The sequence below is a fragment of the Epinephelus lanceolatus genome, chromosome 21, assembly GCF_041903045.1.
Source record: "Epinephelus lanceolatus isolate andai-2023 chromosome 21, ASM4190304v1, whole genome shotgun sequence".
NCBI classification, from domain to species: domain Eukaryota; kingdom Metazoa; phylum Chordata; class Actinopteri; order Perciformes; family Serranidae; genus Epinephelus; species Epinephelus lanceolatus.
In genome coordinates this window covers 32387055-32412890 of record NC_135754.1, presented here as the reverse complement: position 1 = coordinate 32412890, position 25836 = coordinate 32387055, and the positions used below count along the sequence as shown (strand labels likewise).

The 25836-nt window shown below is 41.2% G+C and overlaps 1 protein-coding gene across 50 annotated transcripts in view; it reads right to left on the bottom strand.

The window, feature by feature from the left end:
* LOC117246674 (ankyrin-3-like) overlaps nt 1-25836 on the bottom strand; it is a 235944-nt gene that overhangs the window by 35108 nt on the left and 175000 nt on the right. For 18 of the 50 annotated variants that reach the window (XM_078163045.1, XM_078163061.1, XM_078163054.1 and 15 more), the window contains 14 exons: nt 22790-22892; nt 20601-20645; nt 19002-19108; nt 16974-17006; nt 15106-15330; nt 7966-8120; nt 6038-6249; nt 5671-5878; nt 5048-5144; nt 4719-4947; nt 4200-4325; nt 2182-2304; nt 1627-1653; nt 904-985 (listed from right to left, as the gene is read on the bottom strand). In XM_078163045.1, coding sequence (XP_078019171.1) covers nt 904-985; nt 1627-1653; nt 2182-2304; nt 4200-4325; nt 4719-4947; nt 5048-5144; nt 5671-5878; nt 6038-6249; nt 7966-8120; nt 15106-15330; nt 16974-17006; nt 19002-19108; nt 20601-20645; nt 22790-22892 — 1772 coding nt within the window. The remainder of the gene's footprint in view (nt 1-903; nt 986-1626; nt 1654-2181; nt 2305-4199; nt 4326-4718; nt 4948-5047; nt 5145-5670; nt 5879-6037; nt 6250-7965; nt 8121-15105; nt 15331-16973; nt 17007-19001; nt 19109-20600; nt 20646-22789; nt 22893-25836) is intronic. The other 32 variants (XM_078163076.1, XM_078163082.1, XM_078163090.1 and 29 more) reach the window with 9 other exon arrangements.

Genomic DNA, 25836 nt, shown 5'->3' with positions numbered 1-25836 from the left:
AGTAAAATTCCAAAAGACGATGGCGTAGAATAACAACTGACAACAGAAAAATGGTAAGACAAATGCACCAGGATTAACACAAAAACAACTTCTCTCTTTGGACTTCAGATATTCTAAAATCAGCGTATGAATTCTGGCTCTAATTTCAATCTGCTTTTTAAAGTGCCTTTTATCTGTTTGGTCCAAAAAAAATTACATAATGACAGATTCCCCAAAGACAATTTAGACAACAGAGCCAAGGGCTGCAGTAGTTTCCATTTTCCTTTTATTATGTAACAAACAAAATATGACAAAATGTGTTTTCCAAGACCTGCGTTTTGGCCCATTTTGTCATGCAGGATCAATAAAAACTGGTGACAAGCAGTGTGTGAAAAACTGAAAACAAACACCTGAAAGAAAGCCAAACTCAGGATCTCCTAACATGCATGTTTGTCCCACAAAAAGCTGCTCCGTCATCACAAAGCCAAAAAGAGCTTTAAACTCAGAGGGGACAAATGGAAAATACAGAAAATTTCACTTTGACCTCCCTGCCAAATGCCTTTCACATTGCGTGGGCAAGTCAAAGAAAAATTTTGATGTTGCTGCATTTGGACTTGTAAAAACTCAGCAGTGGAAATCAACCAAACAAACCCAGAAGAAGTACAACTCACAACGTGGGCAAGCACAGCACAAAAATCACTCACTGACCCATGCAAAAATATGTACCATGTTGTAAACAGGCATGTGGACAGTGCATGTTATGTAGGATGAGAAAATGTGCATTTATTACATTAAGTAAGTCACATCTATCGACATATCGATCACGCATTTTACAGGTTGATTAAAATTGTTAATACACTAACTTATCCACGAATACTGGCATTATTATACTCATCATTTGTTAGTGAAAATGTCAAAACTCACTCAGTGCAGGCTCGGCCAGATAGCTGTAGCGCTTACGTAAGGCTAGGGATGCAAAGGTATGACGTCGCTCTGGCTTTTCAGTCTGCAACAATAGCAAACAACACAAAAACCTATTAGTTTTAGGTCACCCTACATTGTATGGTGCTGCCAGATGAGCAACATTTGGACCTTATAATGTCAAATTAAAGCAAACCCAACAACCTGCAGTAGTTGGTGTTCACATAAAAACAAAGCCCATGTTTAACACTTACATAACACAGCAGCAAATTCTCCTTTAAGAGTATTCACTGCACTTCAACTATTATTTTTGTACTAAAACTACCACTCACAGTAAGTGTTATTATGCAAAGCTAGCCAAACTAGCTTAGGTTAGTCATGATGAGGCTACAAACTCTAAATGATAGGTACTTAAAAGTGCAAATAATCAGTTTTAACGTAATGTTACGAAAGATTAAATCTTAACTTAAGGACAATTTAAGTACAACTCTACTCCAAAGCCACTTATATCACATACTGTAAAGTGGAAGGGATAAGGATTGGACATTAAACAAATTGTTTTTCATATCTACAATATATCATGCAAAACTGAGCAGCTAAAGGTTGCTTTGAACAAGGAAAGCTCGTATTGTCCTTGTAGAAGCGGAAAGAATAATGCTATGATGAAGCAGGGCCGCTACAGATCTAGCGCAGAGGACAGCAAATGGTGGGGAGGGTGTGGTTTACCTCATCCTCGGCATCTGACTCCATTTCCTGGTTCCCAAGATGCATTGCAGAAACAGGGGGAGTAACATAATGGAAAGCAGGGGGGAAAGAAACATCAGGGTGTGAAAAAGGAGTGATTGAGAGAAGCTCCAACTCAGAAGAGAAGCCACTTAAGCAAACAAAATAAAAACACAGACTTGACAAACACCAAAAAAAAGAAAAAGTATAAAGCGCCAACACTCAGCAGCAAAAACAGCAAATGAACTGAAGCCACAAAAAAGCCAGCCTGATAATCAAAAAAAAGCCTTTTGCACAAAAGCCCTCTGCCAAAAGCATGTCATCCAAATCAAAAGGTAGAGAGGAACAAAATGAAACAGCCAATGACAAGAATCCACTGCATAGATAACCAATTTACACAGAGAGAAGCTTTAAACAGATAAAAGACACAGTGGCGGCAGTTTGGCCAGAGTCTTTCTCTGTCTTTCATCTATCAGTGTTACCGGGGCCAAAAGTACCCTGACCGTGAGTATGGTTATGGAGGTGACAACAGAGAATGGTGAGTTCACGCTACCTTACCTTTTTCACTGCAGGAAGAGTGATGTTCAGGTTGCACACGGCGGTTTGTGGAAGGCCTTTAATGGTCTTACACTCTTTGAGGAACGTAAGACGACCGCAGGGCTCCTGGCTGGGATCTCTCACCTGGAGGGAGAACAGTGCTTCTTTATGTACCTTGTTCTTTTATAAAAGTGGTAGTCACTACTGAAGTACTTCAATGTTTAACCCAGACACCTGAGTATTACATTTTCCACACGTGTATCTGCAACATTTGTGGTAAATTCTGTACAGAATTAATAATCATATAGTTCAGCTGTTGACAGCCAGCCTGTTCTCATTCCCATGTTGTCATATACTGATGCTGTGTCACAGCCCTCAGGCCTTCCCCCTTAAAAGTTGCCAGCAGTCAGCCCAGTGAATGGAGTTATTTTTCTCAGACTCCAGCTGCTGTGAGAGGCAGCAAAACATCCTTTCATTTTATAGTTACAGTTTACTAATAAAACTCTCCACAGTATGAACAGTGGTTACATGAGCCTCAAAACCAGACACAACTCAGCCCTGAGCAGAGTGACCGTCCTCTACTGACCAATCAGACTGCAGTGTTCACAGCTCCACCTTTTAGTACCAGATCTGTGTGCTAGGTACTCCAGCAGAGGGGGGACCAAACATGGAGACAGTACGGAACGCTTCCATTGGTACCATCCACAACTTTGGAAATGGAAAAAATGCGTATCGAACTGAATTGAGCCGTACATGTTTTCTCAGTACTTGTACTCAGTGTAATGACAATAAAGTTGAATCTAAATCTAGTTTGGCTCTAACTGTGCATTCACACCAAAAGCGTCATGAGCGTCATAAGCGGCTGGCAGCCATTCATTTTTAATGTACGCTTGCTACGAAACGGCGTCTGGAGTGTCGGCGGCAGCGAGCAGCGCGATGCCAGCGACCGGAGCGTCACTGTGAAGTTGAGAGAAGCTCAACTTTATGCAAATGAGCAGTGCCGCCGCCGAAGCAGCAGCGAGCAGCAGCCAATTGCAGACCGTGAATATTCTAGGCGGGACAGTGAAAGAAAAAGAAAGAGAAGACGAAAATGGAGGAGAAGTTGATTATGGCGGTCTCCGGTTTCCCGGAGCTATATGATGTGTCTCTGTTTATTTACAGAGACATCCAGAAGAAGTCAGATGCCTGGAAAAGGGTATCTAAAATTGTTGGTTTGTCTGGTAAGTAAAATAGGCTCGTGTCGAAATGCAAAGCACATAAAATGTAAGCTGGGTGAACAGGTGGGTTAACTAGAATGCACACAACACATCTGCAGCGCAGCTTGAAAGCCCCGCCCCTTGGCAGCCTTTTGCAAGCCCTGCCAGAGCTGCCAGGCAGCGCGATGCCAGCAACCTGAGTGACCACTGGCGCTCATGACGCTTTTGGTGTGAATGCACATTAAGGTGCCACTTCAAAGAATATAAGCCCTGAATTCAACAAACACTTCCCTTGAAACTACACATCTTTGACTTTGTTTTCACATATTATCCGCACAAGTCTTTTGCTAATTGAGCATTTGTTAAATAATGACTAACAGAACCTCTCTATTTGTACATAATCTTATACACGTGGTGCTCTGCTACTGCGGTGCCAATTAGTTGTGTGTGTGATAGAGAGGCGTGACAAGAGGACTGATTATCGAGAAGTGGAGGTTAATGGGTCGATCAATGACGTGATTTATCAGTGACAAAGGGAACTAGGTTATACCCTGTGGACTGGGTTCATTTCATGGAAAGCTAGAGGGGGGAAGGGGAGGGCAGTTAAGAGGAATAGAGCTGAAACAATTATGGTTGACATGGTATTTTAACAGAAACAAAAATAACCCTGCTGCTGCTTTTCTGCAACATTATGTCTTGTGCTCTTTTGCATTTGGTTAAGACATCTTTGGTGTAATTTTAGTAAAGTTCAACCAGTTTATCATCATGATGATTTATAGATCTTCCAACTCCACAACCCAGCCTGAGAAAGAGGGGCCGTGCATTGTGCACTATATGTAGTACCTTGACACAGAAGGGCAAACGGTTCTCCTTGAAGGCGTAGAAGTTAAGAATTAACTGCTGACCACCTTTAGTCAGAGGCGCCAAGTTTCCATAGCAATCCACATAGATGGGCCTGCCCTCCAGAACCTGAGGACGCACATAACACAAGTAAGAACGACAGTCACATGCAACAGAATTACCATCCTTCAAAAGTATTTATGAGGTCTGTAAGATGGTTGTGATTTCAAATATCAGTATCAGCCCAGCTTTTCACCAGTGCCACCTTAAATATAGCTTTGTTATAACAACTTTTGCATGGAGGATGAAAAACGCTTGCTTTTAAGTTGTTTCAAACCAAAGAAACTGGCAATACTAAAATAAAAAAGGTGCATTATGTAAAAAAAAAATCACTGTATGAAAATAAAGTACAGCAATAATAACATATTTAAGACCTTATTTCTGACAGTCATGCCCCAAAATTCCTAAACCTCGTCCTCTGACAGAACCAGCACTGATAATGATCAACCAATAATTAAGTACCTCTATGTCTTTGCTCCTGGCCACCTCCTCGAAGTTCTCCTGCTGCTCCAGGGTCTTATCCACCTTGTCGTCCGTCATACAGAAGCACCTCAGTCTGGACTCCACTGGGTCATTCATCTTAGCAAATACCACAAACTTGGCCATGTAGGGCACACAGATCAGCTCCCTGTACAGCTGCATGGCCAAACCCACCGTCTCTGGGATCTGGTGGCAGTCTGCTAGCCAGAACCTGCACAGATGACAGATTACACGATGAACGTCTCAGACACAGAGATACAACAGATTCAGGGTAACTACAGTGTCACAGGTGCACATGTGGTGTGACTCACCTGGCAGAGACATTAGTGGTGAAGGAGACACAGTCATTGACGAAGGTGAGAGGAGTCGTGCCGGTGATGTCTTCCCACTGTGCTGGGGATGTTCCACCTGGTGGAAGAAGAAGATTTTCTGTCAATGACATCCATTTTTATACGTCTACTTTACAGGGAAAATGTAGTGACATTTTGAGAGACAGAAGTGATCATATATTTTTCTGACAAGCTTTTCTTTTAGTTGCGATCAAATAAGTTAAATAAATTAAAGGTTCACTCCAGACATGTTTTATTAAAGTACTACACTTTAAATAGTAATTTGTGTCAGCTATGCTTTTTTTTCTTTTTACACAAAAAGTTAAATTACTAAGCTAGAAATTATTAAAATTACATCTGCTCTCTAAAATTATTCATGGCTCACTGTGCTGACACCACACAGCAGCTAAAATATGAAATATCCAAAGCAGCTCGTCACTTTTAAAACAGAGCTGACGCACAGTCTAACAACTCGTTTTACACAGTAGTGCATATACACGCTGACATCATGTCTTCTCTATCCTCATTTTTCAAAAAACTCACTCTCAAGTTCTTAAACTGAAATTGGTGTTCTTAGAAATAGACGGTTAGACTACCACACACACCTGTGATGCTGCAGAGAAGGCGGAGACATGGAGTAGGGTCTCCCTTGTAGCCATTGCTGAGCCCCTCCCCTGAGAGTGGCGGGACTGGGATTGTCATGGTGATGGGCTTGTGAAACTTCCTTCTTCTGGGCTCCACGGTAACGATGGGGCTGAAGGTTGCTCGGTTGCCGAGGATTTTCTTCACAGTCTCGTCAGGCACCGGCTGAGCCTGGGAGAGATCAGTGATGTGTGTTTAACGTGTGTAAAGGTTTGTGTATCCACATGTGTATCTGTGTGTATTGCTTCTAGCTTCTGCCACTGTGGTCATTGTTTGTTCTGTGTGAGACAGATAAATGAAAACAACAGACATCAACATCTCTAAACTCACCTGCAGTCCAACTTTGATTTTCTTGGTTAACGCCCCCTCGGGGAAAGAAGCTTGAACCAATGGGACGCTCCGGCTGCTCAGAGTCCCGCCTTCTGGTCCCATTTGATTGGTCTCCTGCCTGATTCGAGACACGACCGCAAAGTACTGTGGGAAGTCCTTGGTGATGATGCGGCAGATTCTCTTCCTCTCCAGCTCCTCAGGACTGTCCAGCTCTACGGGGAAAAATACTTCACTGGCATCACATGTAAATTATAAATTATTTATTTTCAGTTTATACTAGTACTGGGTATTTTTTTTTTTTTTTTTTTATTTTACTTGCTTTAACTACTTTTTTTGTCATAACTTGTATTCTTTAGAAAAACATACATATTTTTTATTTTATGTGCCTTATTGGTCCTAAACACAAAGGAGAGAGAGAAAAGAATCCTAAACATTAATGGTTTACTGGGGTAACATCTGTTCACTGATTCATATTAATGCATGCATCTAAATGTTGTAGATGTTACAAAAGTTGCATCTGTTCAGTCACTATTGTGATGCATCACTCAGGACTTAAGATCCTGCAATGACCATCCCTCCACCTTCCAGATCTCACCCAGGTACAATGTGGATGAATTGCTGGAAGCAACACATAGCAGTACAGAGACTCTGCCAATTTTCAGCAAGGCTGTTTAATTTTTCTACAACCAAAAACTGAGGCTATCAGAAGACTTTATAAGATGCTGTAATGATGTATAATTCTACACAAAGAGCTTTTCAATTCAGATTCAGACAACTTCATTATTCCCACCAGGGCCACTTTATTTGAACAGCTTGCCTTGAACACATACTATAAACCGAGAACTGGAAAGACGAACTGCAAAGGGAATGAAGGATTTTGATTAGCAGTTCAGGTAAACCGTAACGAGGCACTGATGGCAACAGAGAAAATTTGCATGCAAGAACACGTCCAGAAGAAGCTCAAATACTATACTAAGGATTTGTTGATTGCAAAAACCTACCAAGTCCCTTTGTGTCACTCCTGTGATCTTAGAACAGATTTTAACAATGCTATTTAGACTGTTTCTGTTTTTCGGTGTGAGGTTGTGAACCAGCAGATAAATGGCTAACACAGGAGGCTCTCAATAAAAAACTGATCAAGATGGCAGAGGATGACGGGACTGACAGAAAAGGAATTTCTCTGTAGCCCCTGCTTCACAATATCCGCAGTGTTTACATCAAATTTAAGATGTTCATTAAAAAAGGTACCTAAATATTTGTGTCATTTTAGTTTGAATATACAAACTTGCCTGGATGCCACAATAAGACAAAGTTTGACAAAATAATTAAAGAACAAAGAGTAAGAACTAAGGATAGACCGATCGGCCGGCCGATATATCGGGCCGATATTTGAGTTTTTTACTTGTATCGGCATCGGCCGATACGCGCGTGGGTTCACGGATTTATTTTTCCCTGGCACTTTTTTTCATTTGAAAGTATGTGGTTAAGTTGAACAAAGCTGTTGAATCCTACTGTGTACAGTAGCTGTTGTTTTATTTATGCTTCAGCTTAAATATTTGTTTATTTTATAAAGACATTACTGGATTTAAGAGCACTGAACTCTTTTTTTTATTTGAATGTATAATAATAATAATAATAATAATAATATTCTACCTGTTCTACCTCAACTTTCCATCTTTTTTTAGTATTTTTTACTGTTCAATAAATGTTTCTTATTTTAAACTTGAGACCTGTAATATTTGTTATCATTGTGTCATTTTTTTTATGTAAATTGAGGGAGCAAAAGCAGTATCGGCCCCAAATATCGGCTCAAGAAAATCGGCAGTCCATAATCGGTCATCGGCTAAGGGTGATGGAGAAAAATTGGTATCGACATCGGCCCTAAAAAATCCATATTGGTCTATCCCTAGTAAGAACGTGTGCTTTACCTTCATCCATCCCACTGAGGAGCTGATTGAGGTCGTCTGTCTTGTAGTCGTACAGATGCTCCTTCCAGGTTTCTCCGTTCTCGCTGCGCAGCATGATCAGCTCTCTCTCCTGGCCCCGCATCGAGCCAAAGTGAGGGATCTCCACTATCACAGGCCTGGTAAGGTACATGTCATGGGAGGTATGGTTTAATTAATCTTATCGTATTCATTTAAGACGGGTAAACTAAGAAAATAGGGGTCAAGGTTGAGCTCTTTCTGATTATAATGATAGCTGTAACTTCTTTAAAATTCCTACTGGAGCTACTTTAATGCAAAAATTAAATCTGAAATAAAAATGATGGAGGACATATACAGTTTATCTTTATGCAACTGCATGGGATTAACACTAATAATGGTGGCGTTTATTCAGTTAGTAAATTCTACAAAGAAAGTGAAATATGATCAAGGATTGAAGGACACTGGTCTCATAAACATACTGTACAGGTACAGTATGAATGAACTGTGGGCTCTGCTGATGACAGTGTTGCTTAATGTTAGCTGTGGCCGTGCTGCAGTGGGATGAAACATTCAGAGTGCATGTCATAGCTCGGCGGCATGACTTGACAGGAAACACGTGAAATGGAATGAGGAGTGAGGGGAGAAAGCTGCACAGCCCTCATTCAAACAAGGCATGATAGCAACATAAGAGGATGAACATACTCTAGTCTGAGGACCATTTTTCCTCAGAATAGAGAGGACAAACGGACAGACAGAGAGGAACTATATTTATTGATCATCCCCTTGAATAATCCTCTACAAATACAGTCACAAAATGATCTTAAAAGTAGTATTTTCTCAATCTGAGTCTTACGAACACACTATTTGCTATTATTTGCCAATGCTCTAGATGAAATCTAGGTTGTAGGTGGCACCTCACCTGTACACCTGTGTTTGTAATGTCTGTAAAGGATTTCACTTTTTAAGCACTGTTGCCAACAAATATGACCAGGATACCTACAGGTTATATGTTAAAAACATGCCATTAAAATAGACATAGTAATCGTCAACACTTAATCAACATTAAGTCAATTTAATGACAGTTAAAGATGGGTGGACATCTTCTCCATAATGCTCAATTTCTTTACATAGCACTTTCCAGTAACAGAGACTTCTGTTGCTGTGTGCTGTTATCAGCTGCTCTAGAAAGACAACACATGTCAAAAGCCTCTGCTCGCTAACATTAATTTTACTTTTCATAAATTACAAGTTAACCCTGAGTAAACTACCTGAGATTGGATCGCATCCAGCCCACTTGAGGACGAGCACAAGCAGCTAAAACCCGAGCGTAATGACATACGGGACCGACCGCGAGTCGCCACCTCGCGTTTCTCTTGCTCGCTTGGTTAGCTAGCTAGGTGCTCTCATTTGTTTTGTTTTTGTTTCCCTCCCGAAATTCCCGTTTTACAGCATCGTTTTCATTGTGTTTATTAAACAACGTTAATGCAAACCACCTGGTTACAACACAAGAGACCACGGCGTGTGATTACTCAAAACATAAGCTAGAAAGTAACGTTAATGATTTCTGCTAGTTTTATTTATCTAACATTAGCCGTAAATTAAGCTAGCTCTACACTGAAGTTTCACGGCCAGACGGAGGAGGTCGGACACGAGTGGTTTATTATTATTTTTCCTCAAAGCTTGTGTTATAACCACTTTCGGACAAGTGCTTTGACATTAAATAACTTTCACGCTAACACAAAGTACCTTCATCTGTCGAAGAGGGTGACTGTTGACCGTGAGTAACCCAAACTGTCACCTCCACCCGGCCGGCGGTTGGTTGGTTGAGAGCACTACACAGCCGCCGGATACGTCCGTGAAAATACATTTATTTCTTTTTTGAAATAAATTATTGTAGTTTATTATATATAAATAAATAAATAAATTATTCATCTTTATTTGGAAAGAGGATTTACGTTTTCATTTCCTGTGTTCGTTTTGCCGGTTGGAAGTGGGCGGGGCTCTGCCGTTTTAAAGGGATCACGTGCTCATATGCACCAATCAAGAGTCAGAATCCGACGACAGTTGTGCCGGCTGCTTATGTTGCCATGGAGACGGCACCAATTACTACTTTTTGCTCATCCAGTCATAATAAACCACATATAATATTATTTTATAGGTGGTTTAACAATTAAAAAATTGTTAGTTACAATTTTAAAAGGCAAAACCTGAAGCCTTATCTCTTATGGGGGTGGGCAGTATCACAGAATTTGGTTTTAATCCAATACTAAGTAATACAGGGCCAGAATCACTGATATCATACTCATACTGTTTCTATTATTAAAAGTTGCTTATGTACTTTCATGTAGGAGGCAGCAGTGTGTCATGATTTATGAAGTCTGTAATCAGTCTGCTAAAGTAACGGCTAATGATGACCAATTACAGTTACTGAATGTAAATTAACCAGTGCTGAATATTGGATTTGACTGACGCTGTGTCTCAAATCGCGTACTTCTGTACTTACACTTAATACTTTGAGTGCATAAATGTGTTCACACTGAGAAGTATGGAAAAATGCAGTGCACTATGAGTACCTGCATGGTACACTCAAAATGGTCAAGAAGTTGAGTGTGGAACTACGGACACTTCTCGCCCTCAATGGTCGCCATCTTGGCTACGTAGCGGAAGGGGAGGGACCACTTTTCAAACTGGAAATGGCGGCCAAGGACTGTGTGACTGTGAACATTGCTACATTTTACAAATACATGTGTTTTTTGCATGAAGCACCACTATGCTGTTGTTAGGTATAAGCCAGCAGTATGTTTATTGGGTTAATTTAGCAGTCTGTAATGATTTGGTACCATGAACGACAACGGAAATGCTAATGCTAGTTTGCTAACGAGCTAATTTGCGGTCACCATTTCTGGTGAGTGCACAACGGCCGTGTTTTGTTTGAGACAACACTACGCCAATGAGTACACAGTGCACATAGTATACTACATGGAAGTGTACTGACGAAAGTATGTGCTTTGAGACGCAGCATAAGATTTTAATTTCTCTACTGTGGTACACCCCATCTACATGCAACTGGTTTAGTCACCGTTGCGGTAAATACACCCCAGAAGCAGCATTATATTGAAAAATAGAAACCTTTATTTGTTACAAAAATATTTCCACGAATAAAATCAGCTCCATGTTGTCAGATCCAGGTTGAAATATCTGGATATTCCTTGCCTCTCTGAAAAGACTAGCGAACTTTGTCTGTGTGTCGTGGCTCTGGATGCTGAGGCATTTCCCTTCTCCCTTCTCCTCTGTTGCAGCACCAAGTTCTCTCTAGTGTTTTTTTTTTACCTCATGCGTTCATCCATCATTGAAATTAAATGTCAGATCAAACTAGTTGGGATGTACACGGCAATGTGCTGCACGTGTGCAAGGCCTATGCTGTCTGAGTGCAGACAACAAACAGCAAATGGTACAGGCACTAGATATGTTTACAACAAGCATTTTACTCTTGAAATACAAATAGGTTCAACATAGAGAAACTTATCTCTTTTTTTGTATCAATCCTATTGACGCTAGGCTCTTCAAAACAAAACCGTAGTATCCACAGTATCGATATTTTAGTATCGATCTGCCCACCCCATCTTACATGTTTTTATGTACCGTCTCATCTTAGTTGTTCTTATATATTTTTGTCTTGTGTGATCTTTGTGTATTGTCTTTGCTCTTTATCTGAAGCACATTGAAGTACTGCCTTCCTTGTTAAATGTACCTCATTGATTTGACTTGAAGTACTCAGAGAGGAGAGATGTTACTGTGACAAACAGAATGATAAGGTGACAGATCACAAGTCTCATACCCACTGACACTGTATTTACTGCTTGTGTATCAGCACAGTTGAGCTGTAGCTGCTGAAACTGCATATATTTCATGGTATAATCACCTTTTCACTCTGCAAAGACATCCTGGAGTCGACAAGAGTTAATGTAACATGGACTAGTACAATGTCTCTGGAAAGTAATTACACAAAAGTATTGTGGGATGACATAAAACTGATCTTAAAAGGTGAAGTAAAGTAACAGCGGTCATGGGAAGCAGGATGATGCTCGGCTTGAGGAGGAAAAGGCTCATGCCCAACAAGCGCAGTCCAGTCCAAACAGCCAATCCAAACCTTTACTTTCAGTGACATCAGAAGCCCACTGAAAGCTTCTGAAATAAAGAAAATATAATGGTGCCTAAATGAAAGTGGCTGGAAAGTAACCGTAATGGATTTAAAGCTATATTGTGTAGTTTTAGGAAGAACTTTAAAATCTCAAATGTAAAAGCTAAACTCTACGTCCCTCCGTCTCTCCACTTTTTTACTGAGGCTAAAACAAATCCACTCTGCGGTGGTGGACCCATCATCCAACTATCTTTAAATACAAGTAAGTAACTAGTCGTCCTTCCTTGAAAGAGTTCACTGTCATTGATTTCTTCCCAAAACTACATGGCAACCATATAGTAGTAATGCTGTATCCTGACAAATTAACAGAGATGGGTAAAATAATAGTATCCATCAGCATGAATCAGCCTTGGTCATGTAGTTTCCTTGGGAGAGGTGGGAGGTACAGGAGGGAGAGGAGCAGGGAGGGGGGATGCTATGTTTGGTTCCTACCCAACAAATCTAGTTCCTCTGGGTCCCAGCTGTAGCACTGGACTAACCAGGCTCTCGCCTTCATTAAGGGCTGGCAGCTTTCTGGGAAGATGTAGTTTACTGTGTCCGCAAGATAATGAAACACACACGCACCCACGTACACACACAAAACACACACTTGCAAAGTCAGTTGAGGAACACACCACTCAGTTCTAGATCTGTATCAGTAATATGACTCCTGTTTCTTCTTTCCAGTACTCATCAGTGACATCAGAAATGGCAACTACTCACATGTAATATCAGTTTCTAGTGCACACACGTTCAGTTGTGATCATGTGGTTTGAAGGAAAGCCAAAACAAGCTTGTACATCATAGATTCTTCTTCTTTAAATATACAGTATTATAGTATGAAGTAATGCAAATAAGCATGTTGCGCTCAAGCAATGCGTCAATCAGAGAGAAGTTATATCGGCTACTATTATAATTACCATTTATAAAGACTAAACAGTCACTGAAAATCCTCTTTTCTGACAAATTCAGAACCATGGTCATCAAACATAAAGACGTGTCAATGCACTTTGTTTTGTAGTATGTACACTGTAACTGGATAAAATAATCTGGGTCATTCCTAGGTTTCCAAATTTATCTGGCACACAATGGAAACATGACAAAGGGTCCTGTGTTCCCTAGCTCTATATGGCAGATAATGGGAACCTGAATAGACATTCCCCAGTTCTGCATTTGCTTGATATGACCTGGGCGAGGGTTGGGTTAGGGGACTATAATCATGACTCCGAGAGTCATGAAATTGCTTGAGACTTGGCCATAATCGTATGTTAATGACCCCGAGAACACAGGACCTTGGGTATATAGGACCTTCAACACACAGGGAAGATGCGGTCCTGGGAATATTGGACGCTGGGAACATATGACCCTGGGAATATACGACCTTAGGAACATAGGACATTGGGAACTTAGGACCCTGGAAACAAAGGGTCTTGGGAACATGGGGTCCTGGGAATATAGGGCGCTGGAAACATATGACCCTGGGAATATACGACCTTCGACACTCAGGACCTTAGGAACATAGGACACTGGGAACTTAGGACCCTGGAAACATAGGATCTTGGGAACATGGGACCCTGAGAATATAGGACCTTCAACACTTAGAACCCTGGAAACAATAGGAACTAGGGGACATGGGACCCTGGGAACACAGGACCTTGGGGACTGTAGTGGGGTTTAATCTCTACATATCTCAAGTAAAGTTCATTTGGTCACTCTCACTCCTCTCTGTTCTCCTCCATGCTGCCTTCGTGAGTTGAGTTCAGTTTTCCTCACCCAGGTGTTAGCAATTATCACCTTCTCCTCTGCTCTGCCACATCCCTCACAATTTCAGCTTCCTCTGCTGTGCAGTAAAGGCACAATCTGCTCTTTTTTTGGCCCTGGGAAACAGAACCTCGGTCACTTAGGACCCTGGGGATCATGGGACCCTGGGAACATAGGACAACTGGGAACACTGGACTTTGGGAACACAAGACCTTGGGCACTTAGGAGCCTGGGAACCCAGGACCCTAGGATCACAGAAGCCTGGGAACACAGGACCTTGGGAACACAGGACTTTGGGAACACAGGACCTTGGCACTTAGGACCCTGGGGAATATAGGACCTTAGGGACATAGAAGCCTGGGAACACTGGACCTTGGGAACCTAGGACCCTGGTAACATAGGACAACTGGCAACACAGGACCCTGGCAACACTGGACCTTGGAAACACAGAACCTTGGCACTTAGGACCCTGGGGAACATAGGACCTTAGGGACATAGAAGCCTGGAAACACTGGACCTTGGGAACCTAGGACCCTGGGAACATAGGACAACTGGGAAAACAGGACCTTTGGCACATTGGACCCTGGGAACATAGGACCTTGGGCACTTAGGATCCTGGGAACATTGGACAACAGTGAAGACAGGACCTTGGGTGCTTAAAGACCCTAGGGAACATAGGACCTTGGGAACATAGGACCCTGGGGAACATGAGACCATGGCAACACAGCACCTTGGATACATAATTACATTCTTTAAACAGGAAATCAAAAGCCCTGCCTCTGAGTTGAGCCAAATATATAATATCTGTTGGTTTTGACACACTTCCTGTTAAAGAGTTTTATGGTATATAAAACTGTAACATGTGCACATATTTTCTTTGCCTTTCTTTGTTTCTACAATCTACACTTTTCCACTGTTTACAACTGTTAGTGATGTTGCCTTCTCTTTGCTTAAGCTGGACTTAATGCTTGAGGGTGAGCACACTGCAACAATTACACTTAAACTGCAAATTAAACAGCAGGTATTCCACCTAAACATGCACGTACACTCATTCACACTCTATAAACGCAGATGGCTGGAGATGGCGATGGCAAGAAGCAGAAGGAAGGAGATGTCAAGTCACCCAACAAAAAGTGCAGAAGAATAAGCAATTAAGCAAATAGCAACAACACTGGTGAGGTTTAAAAAAAATCAAGTCTCACCCGAGGAACTGAGCTCCGGCCGGACCGACCTCAACCAGTCGGCTGGCCAGGCCTTCTCCTTCCACCATCGGAGGAGGCGACGCCAGTTTGTGTCTCTTGACCAGTCGACAGGTGATCCTGGTGGGCGCTGTGCACTTTCTCGGCGGGATGATGATGCGCATGCCATTGTGACGACTTCCTCTCATGGAGCCGCCCCGGGCGTCGACCATAAAGCTGACCAGGAACCTGATGGAAAGTGAAAAGAGGAAGGAAAAGGAAAAAAGGAGGAAGAGACAAAGAGTGGTGGGAGACAGTGAAGCAGTGAGCGTGGAAGAAAAGTGGGAGAAAGAGTAACATGTTGGGAACCAGAGAGAGAGAGGATATAGAAAAGGAATGGAATAAAATACACATCAATTTAACCGCAGTATTGATGGAGAGAGAAGAGCTTTAGCTGAGGTGAAGTCCCTTCTCATGCTGTGATCTTCAAAACACACACAAAGTAAGTGTGAGCAAAAGAGAAGAGAGATAAAGACAGAACAGATATTTAAGAGTTTTCTGTGTTGGCTATGGCTTCAGAAAATGTTGGTTACAATTAGAGAACATCCTCAAGTCGATGTCACAATGTTGCTATATCCACTTCCAGGAAATAAATATTCTTGTGTGGATGAATGAGCCAACATGCCGACACAGGAGCCTCCAATGTAACCTGTGTTTTATCTATATTAGAAGGTACTGTAGTCCTGAGCGTCACTCACTTTAACTCAAAGAAGGAAATCACACACACACAGAGCCACGCCATGCAATTCGGTAAACAAGACGTCATGTTAGTTTATATGTAGCTTTTGGAAAAAATGGTGTGAATATAAATGTAAATTTGCATAAAAGAATCCTTTGAAAACTACACACATGTTGTCTGTGGTTGCAATAATCCTGAACAGGACTGTAATTACCTGGCTACTGATTATTGTTTAAGCTAATCTACTGTACCGTTCAAAAGTTTGTATTCTCCTACCAAAAAAGCTTGATGGCTGAGAGGAATTAAGCATAGCATTAGTTCCGACAGGACACAATGTCAAGCTCAGCTCACAGCTACATCAGCTGATCTCAAACAGCCAATCAACTGATGGATCAGCTGACTGATGTAAGGGAGTCAGCTGATAGATCACATGATTCCTCTCTATGCAACTAATTGGTGAATCTCATTCAGGGCGCCCTGTTTAAACTGCTCTGGCCTGCTTAGTGTTGCTGCTTCCTCTGCAAGCTGCTTTGCAAACTGCCTCCACCCCAGCTCCTCCTTTTCATGCTGTGTCTGACTTATCAATGTCATTTCTGTTTGTCACTGATGCTGCTCTGTTCTGTTCCCGAGGGGGTCTTTGCTGCTGCCTTCCTCCCTGCCTTTGGCTTTCCATGTAGGCACATGGAAGGGCAGCACCTTAAGGCTGTCTGTGTAGGCCTGAGGAAAAGCAGAGAGGCCTGAATGATACTGTTTTTGTGCTAAAATAGTTATTATTGAAGAGAAAAAGAAAAACATCAATATGACAGGTGATTCCAAACTTTTGAACGGCAGTGTATTTCCATTGATGGACTGTCTTGCTATTGGAAAATGTAAAAATATTCAGATCCAGCTCAAACTAGGTCCGTGTCATTTCAGTCTCTATACTCTGCAACACAAACTCACTCAGATCAGTTGATAGACTCACAAAGATTTCCTCCAAACAAAAGGACAAAAAAATCCAAACCACTTTACATCAAATCTGTATCAACACAGTTCATGTGTGAGGAGAGCAAACACAGATGAGGGGAGGGTGTGATGTCACCGGAAAACAGGAAGTAATGACAAACAAGGTAGTGGAGGTGATAAAAGAGGGCAACCAATCACAGTCAATCACCTGCTGTCGTACTGCGGGAGCGGAGAGGAAAAACTGCAGGATGGACGACAAAGCAACGCAGGAGTGACAGGTCAACAACAGAGCTTTGTCATTGGAAATACCACTGAGAAGACGATTACCAAGGAGTCCTTTAAAGGAACAGTTCAACATATTGGGAAATACGCTTATTCACTTTCTGGTGGAGAGTTAAATGAAGAGATTGATACCCCTCTCATTCCTGTCTGTTAAATATAAGGCTGCAGACAGACATGCACACAGGAGCATATCTTTCACTGAGGGGTGCTACACAGTAATGACACAAGAAATATCAAACCAAAAGAGTTTTAAGGGGTATAGCAGAAAAATGAGATTTTGCAGGAGAGACTAAAGAATGACAGGTTTGTCACTCAGCATCGTCATTGCCATGGTTACGGAGACTCTGATACACAGGGCAATTATTAGCATGCTCACTGACCCGCTGACTGACTGCTTGATAAAGTTATGAGAAGGTTCCTTTACACCCGAGTGTTTAACTACTTAGCTTATGGATTTAAAAAGCCTCACATGCACCTGATTCAGTTTTACATATCTAATCTTAAACATATCTATAGTGAGACGTAAAATGATGCAGAAACACCCTTAAATCAGTTTGGTTACCTATACTTGTGCTGGCTTTACCACTCGAATCAAAGACCCTCCACTTGATTTGAGTCCCCCAGGCATGGGGCCGCTATTTTTCCACACTGAAGGTGACAACCCTACTTATATTGGTGGTTTCATCAGCCGTTAGTCGAAAGAATCTGCTCTCCCTCACCTCAGACACAATTTGTGTCAGGACTGCATGTGTCAGAAATTCTAATGTTTCATTTTAAATGGTGTTAGACATCCAGTTGTCTCTTCCCTGAGGCCTCTCATGTCCCCTGGGCAAATCGTACATCTGCTTCGTCATTGTCGGCCATACAACGCCATCCTGATGGTGGAAGTCCCTCGAGTCCAAGGCTGACGTTATGGATCTAAAAAGCAGCTCAGAAACAATCCTGGCAATGCTCAGGTCTTTCCCAGCCTGTCCGCACTATTGATTCGCTCCTGCTACCGCTAATTAACTTGATCCCAACCCTTGTGCTGTGACCTCACCTGACGTGATGACATGGTCACGTCAGGTCTGGGAAATTAATTAAACTGTCTGGCAGCTTATATGCTTAAAAATGTTCAGATAGCCCACGAGTTGTAGTAAAACAGCCAACTATTTACAGACTGTGTTGTTCCACCCTTTTTCAATAGGGGGTGCTGAATTACTCACCCTCCCACACCCATGCAGCTAGGAGCACGTTAGCTTAGCTTAGCACCAAGACTGGAATTGTTGTTTTTACACATTCATTTTTGTAACAGGTTATTTTGAGAGTTTTAGAGGTGTGGCTGGAAAGAGTGAGGCTAGCTGTTTCCCCGCTTTGAGTCTTTGTGATAAGCTAAGCTAAGCTAAGCTAAGCTAACCATCTTCTGACTGTAGCTTCATTTTTTTGTCTTAATTTTATTTACCAGACAGACATGAGAGAGAAATCAATCATCTCAATCAACTCTTAGCCAGAGAGCAAATTAGCGTATTTCCCACAGTGTCAAACTTTTGCTTTAAATTACAGCTCCTTCATTTCCGCATTTCGTTGTGACTCTGTTGTTTCCAATGATTTACCAACCTGCAGCATCAGGTCAGCACTGGTTGGTCAGATTTTTGGATTGTTAAACAGAGAAAAACTAGAGCCACGTCTCATCAGTTTCTGAGTATATCCTTTTACAGGTCTGGCACTGTGTAATTTTACACTCACGGAAATGAAGGAAGTGTAACTTCAGCTAACATTAGCCTTACAATCAAGAACAGACAGTCAGAGAGGGTGAAGAGAAACCGCTGCAGGTTGGAGCAGTTTTCTCGAGGGGGAAAGAAAATGAGAAAGGAAGACAGACAGAGAATACATAACAGGTAGGTGGAGACAAAGACGAGCACATGTCTTGTATCCTTCTTTCCTCACTCTGCTCATCCTTTTAGGAGGTGCTTACCCGGAGTGTATTGGTGAAGAGACTAGGTTGACATTATCCAGTGCATCTGCAGTCCAGCTGTACCTCCTCAGGGAGTCGTTGTCAAAGTCCTTAGCCACGGCCAAATGCTGCCGGAAAGACAAAAAGGTCATTGAATCAATGAGTGTGTGTGAGTGAGTGCATCTTGTATACACACAAGGAGGAAGAAGAGAAATGATAATGTGAGAACAATTAGATCACAGCTTTTGTCATGAAGCCATGCATCTGAATAACCAAGGAAAAAAGGAAAATGAAGAGAATGCAGTCTGTGTTGGTGGAGTCTGAACTCATAACATCAGTGTCCTTTAGAGATATTACCTCCAACAAGACAACCCTCTAAAGTCTGACAATCCTGATGTCCTTAACTAAGGGGATGCTGCTCTCTTTGCCTTAGACTTTCTATGTAGGTGCATGGAAGGGCAGGGTGGTTTGCTCTCTCTGCCTCAGGCTTTCCTCGTTTGCGTGTGGAAGGGCAGGGAGGTGTGCTCTTTCCGCCTTAGGCTTTCCTCGTTTGCGTGTGGAAGGGCAGGGAGGTGTGCTCTCTTTGCCTTAGGCTTTCTGTGTTGGCCTAGGAAAGACAGAGAGGCCCCAGAACAGAGCCATAGTGCCAAATATAATACTGCAAATGTAAATAAAGTTTTCTCTGACTTAAGTATTTGTTTGGCACTTTGAGCACCACAAGCTGAGTGCCATCTTATTCCATTACAGTGGAGAGAAGTTGGACATCTCTACGGCCGATATCTCCAACACTCGACAACTCACACCAAAACAATCAGAGGAAAAAGTTAAAATATGTATTTTTGATTTGGGGACTGAACTGTCCCTTCAAGGTCCAGCAGTTAACGATGACAGAGGCAGTAACAAGGCAGTAACTTTCTAGCTTAAGTTACACGTCCTCTGGGATGATGATCTGATCACTACTCGTTCTGTTTAAGAATGGTAACAGACAGAAACCAACATCAGATACCCTAAAACAGAATGCTTGTAAACAGTAAATAAATGCAATCACTGTTTGATCATACTAAGGTCTGGCGTCTGTTGGAGGATCACATGGTCATACATTTAATGATGTAGATGCAATATTTCTACTCTGGAGAGGCTCTGATACGTTAATTTGTTAAGTTTGCTTACACGAGAATAATTCTGTATTCTTAACATAAAAAATCAAAGGTCATCACACGTGACAACATTTAAATCAACACTTGTGTTTTAAATTGGCTTCATGGGCAGTGAGTTTAGTGAGTTCATGAGAGCAAAACAATTAAAATACTGACACTGTCCACGCAGTGTTGTGAAATAAAATCTCATTAAACCCACAATTAATAAAGAAGGAATCCAGTTGTGATGTGGTGGTCATGTCTCTACTTATTCATGGATAAAGAACGGTCATTTCATAACAATGAATACAAACAGATGAATAAACTGTACACATGCTCTAAAATAATTGGTGCATGGCACCAACTGAACATAACTGATGATGACATTACCAATCAGAAAAAAAAATATTACACCACATATAACAAATGATGATAGCGTCTGAAAGACATATTCTGACATGCACATGACAACTTGAACATCTACCTTATTGTGATGCTCTACAATGAAAGACCTTTCCTTACAGAGCATCTGCAGCAGCGTGAGAGGAGACGAGCTGTTATTCAGCAGCTGCTACATTCACAGATCAGATCATCATGTTACACTCTGCACATTACTGTGTGTAGTCACACTGTCTGTTAAATTCGAAGGCAAAAAATAACATGCATATTACAGCGTTTTCAGGCTCCTACTCACAAAGGTTCAAAGTTCTCTGTCTCATTGCTTTCAAACTGAGAATGTTTTAATGTCTTCATTTCTCAGAAGTTTTCATGGTCGAGCTTAAAGGGGCATGCCACCTATTTTACATATGAAGCTTCATTTACCAGTCACAGTTCCCCTAAAACTGACTTATGTGACTCTGGAGGAGCTGTCTACAGTTGGATTCATGGGCAACAAAGACCTTATTGAGATGCAGTATGGGAAGTGTAGGATACAGCGTTTCTGGAAATAGTTTTGGATTTCTTGGATCTCTTTAAGGGCCTGCAAATGAGAATATCTCGGCCTCTGCTGCACCTATTTTGACACTATAAGTTCAATACTTAAAAAGCTGCAGCACCCGTTTTACAACCAAAAAATGTTTAGTTTCAGTATCAGCCGCAAAACCATGGTATAATTTTGGCAATGACATTGCACATTTTCTAACAATACGCAGCCCAATCTGTACACACAGTTGATCTTGTTTTGTGCCTCTAATGCTGGATACATTTTTGTTTTTTAAAGCTAGATAGACTGTAACATGCTCATGTTTAACCCAAACAATGTGTCATGTAACTGCAGTTGGTTCAGATCCAAGTCGGGACATGTTATCACCACAAACGAACTGCACCAGAGTTAATTTATAACCAGCCAGCCGACATTCTCGAAGAGGTAAACATGAGCATGTTACAGTCCTGGAGGATTATTAATGTGCACCTCCTCCTGTACTGCCTTAATATGCACATTCAGCACATCCAATGCATCAAAACATTGTTTTCTAGTTGGAGCCGCGCCTCGTTTTCAAACTGTATGGTTTGACTAAAATGAACAATGACAGCAATATAGTCCACGATGAGCAGCGCTAAAATCAACCTGCGTAGTTGTCCCTCCATTGTGACATTAGAAAGTGTCACATTTATCTTGCAAGTGTACTCTTCTTCAACGTTTGCTTTACTTCCTGGATTTTTCCCATGTGGAAATTCTGACCAATCAAGAGCAGCTTTCTCACACAAGGCATTTGATCTGGTCCTCTTGTAAATGCTGCCGTGAGAACACGAACCAACTCTAGGCAATTATACAACTTTGGAACAAAATAAGTCCATGATTTAGACCAAAGGAGACAACTCTAGGTCTGAAAGCAGCCTCCATGATACCCGATGTGCCTGCGAAACTCTCTGTAATATTTCAGACCGGACTTTGCCTCAAGTACATTAAAATTTTTTACTTTTGCGGTGGATTTCAGAGAGACTGTATGAAAGAGTGTGATTGCTGTGTTCACACCTGCCCAAACGAACCGCACTGAGGGGGGAAATGAACTTCAGTTCGATTGAACCAAACCAAACAGGGCAGGTGTGACAGCACCCTAAGATGCCCATAGGAATGAATGGACTTCCTGTTGCATCGTCTCCGTACACATACGTAAGTGGAAACGAGGCGTTAGAAACTACCACACCTACCTCAACGAGTGGCTTCAGCAAAACCTTCTATTTTGAATCATGAGTTGATAAGACGAAGAGAACAAATTAATTTCTATTGTGAAGCTTTAAAAAACGTTCCGAGCTAAAATAATCTTTGTTACGTCATTAAAACTCTGATTCACGAGGAGGTAAAAGTCGTCTAAAGTCAGATCATGTAGTCTTTGGCTTCTTAGGTAAAGTAACAACTTTACCTGAAGTGCCACCTCGCTGCACCTTTAAAGTAAGTGGGCCATCATGGTAATCCCTCTTAGATCTCAGCAATAACCCCTAATCTCATTTCCCCTTTCAGTAAAATGTAACGGGATTGGTCGTCTTTAAGTCAACACCATCTCAGGTGTAAGAGGATTGGTGGACAGCCAGACTTTTGGCACAGCACCAGGACAGCTTGGCACATTTGGAGACAGAACTATGCCTCCTGTGGAGTTAATGACCTGTGGATTACTGATTGACAGAGACGTGAGAAACAGAGACAGAAGCCAGCAAAACAAAAAGAGTACGCACCACTTCCTTATTGGGCGCCAGCATCTCTTCGATCATCATGCTGTCCCGCGTGAACGAGCTCCGGTTCAGCGTGTTGGACCTATCAGAACTGAAGGAACGGAGGCTTGGTGTGGTTGCCGTAGTAGTCACGGATTACCAAGACAACAGTCACAATGATGGAGAGGGGAGGTGAGGAGGAGGAAGAGGAGGAGGAGTTGGGAGGGGGAGGGGTGTAAAGGGGGGGTATGAAAGTGAACAGAAAAAACAAACATAAACACATTAAATGCATGCAGCTTCCAGGAACCTGACTGTATGCCACCAGTGACAACAACAACCACAGGGAAAGAAAGAACGCTCCTGAAGAGGGGATTCAAGTGTCTCCAAAACAAAAACCAGAGCTGGAGAGGAGTGATCGCTGTGCGGAGGATACTAATGTGTCGGGGCAACAAAAAACAAGCTAAACTGTGGATGCAGATGCAGTCGTCAGTGTCTGCTGATTATCCAAATAATATCTCTTAAATGATGGATGAACAGTGCAAACAAATCATGGGGGTGTACACTCACTACATTATCTACACCTTTTCTGACTGTTACAGCTCTTTTAGCCTCCTCAGTCTCAGCGACCGAGCTATTCACACCATGCCAGCACACGGTTCAGATGCCCTCACAGCCTGAGAGAAGCAGTAGTTACTGTATGATGGACAATGGACACAGTACTAGGACAGGAAGCTTGTACTGGGAGTCATGTTGATAAATTTGCAGATAATTAGCTGCTGTAATTTCATCTCGCAAAAAAAAAAAGTCGATTGTTTACGTTTCTGTCCCAATACGTTTGTCAGTGACGCCACGCTGTGATGTTGTTTGTGATGGGGCTTTCATGGAGACGTTTATGAGGCAAATAAAGAGCATTCCTGAGCGATGACATGTGATGAATGTTTGCCTGCAACGTCTCAGACCACAATTACAACAGCGCTGTTTGCTCTACACAAGTCAACCGATAGGAACCAATTAGCCTGTGCTCAGAGGCAAAACACGACTCTTGTGCTGAGATGGAAGCTGAGAGAGGCCACGATTGCAATTTATATTTTTTAAAAACGTTTTTTCCTCAAGATTACAAAAGTATTTTGCTATCTTGGGGTAATAAAATAATTTATTATCTTGAGAAAACAAAAGGTGGTGTTTTCAAGGTGATGAGGTAATAATCCTGTTGTCTCATTATCTTGAGTTCAAGAAACAATTTTATCATGTCATTCAAATCTGTCCTCCCCATTTAAGGTCAAGACTAAAGCCAAAGCTTCACATTGGAATGTAAATCCATGAACCAGCTTTTATTGTTGTTAATTTTTGAGAAAAGAAAACAGATTCAATTGTTATGGAAGATTTAAAACGCCTGGATTAAAACATAAACTCACGTCAGCTATGATTTTTGGGGAGTTTTTCCTTATCCGCTGTGAGGGCCCTAAGGACAGAGGGATGTCGTATGCTGTAAAGCCCTCTGAGGCAATAATAAAACTGAACTGAATTGAATAAGCTTGGCCCCACCCCCGAACTATGATTGGACGGCTGACTGTTTTTCATTTCCTGTTTCCATTTCAAAAAAGAAAAAGCTCCTTTACACCTCCTCATGAACTAATGACACTGCTTTGTATTTGGTTTTGGCAGGTCCACACTGCTCTCTCCTGGATATCACTAAAATGATTTTAATGTGGCATTTACATTCATTTTGTTATTAAAGACAAAAAGCTAAATAACTTCCCTTTTAACAAACGTTTCTTTTTTAACGATGACGCAGTTGATGCATACATAGAAAGGAAAAATATATAAGAACTTAATTTGTTTGATTTGTTTTCATTCAGGCATTTTAAATCTCCCACAAATGATCCGGAGATAATGAGATTTAAAAAAAATAAACTGCAACCATGGGTGCAACCAAGATACAATACATATGACCATTGAAAGTAATGGTAGGGATCTAAAAGATAGTGGACACTCATATGTCTTTTAAGCGTGTAAGAAAATATCGATGCACTTGTGTATTGCCATACTATGTTTTGTGAGACTACAATGAATCTCAAAAATACTATCAATTTTCAATCAATAATTTACTTGCAAAGATTCATGGGAGTTTGTGTTGTGTTTAAACTGCAAGACAACTGTGCTGCCATTTGACTCTTTCGCTCCAACATCAGAACATATCGCTACTGTACACACTAAGAACACAGGCCTGTGAAACATGGAGAGTCATAACTGGTCGCTAACTCCTAAATGCAGATTTAAAAAAATTGCAATAGATTGAATTGTATCATCTGTATTGTGATAAATATCGTATCGCTGGATTGTTGCTATTACACAGCTGTAATACATCTATGAGACTGCAAAGAGGTTTGTGTTGTACGTCTGTTATGTGCAAAAAAGGCGGTTCTCTGAAAAGATAATTGGCAAAACATGAAACAAATCCTGCTGTTTGATTAACTTATTTTCAAATAAATATATGGTGTCATTTCTTAAAGTATATGTAAAGTAAAGTTAAAAAAAAAGAAATTGCCAATAAAAAAAAATCATATTGCAATATGATATGATAATGATTTTAGTGGGAATGGATTTTATCTTTCACTAAAGATATTTTAAAAACTCTAATGAAATATCTTTTCAAATGTGCTTTATTTTTCAATACACATTATCCTCAGCAACACCTCTTGTATGTATGTATTTATTCACCATACAAAGCACATAACTGTGCATATTTCTTATGTTTACTCTAATTCTATTCTTGTTTATTCTATTGATGTATATATTATAGTTAAATTTTCACACTTACAGCCTCAGCGCACTGACGATATATATTTTAATATTTTCAATATCTTCAGCACTAATGTTTAACACTGTAGCAAAATGCACATTTTATTTTTTATTTATTTTATTTGTTTATATTTTCATATTACATATTATTCCACTTCACACTCTTATTCTTACTTCTTTTCTTCACACCAGAGCGACTGTAACGAATCACAATTTCCCCTCTGGGATCAATAAAGTATTTCTGACTGATTCTGATTTTGTTGGGGTCT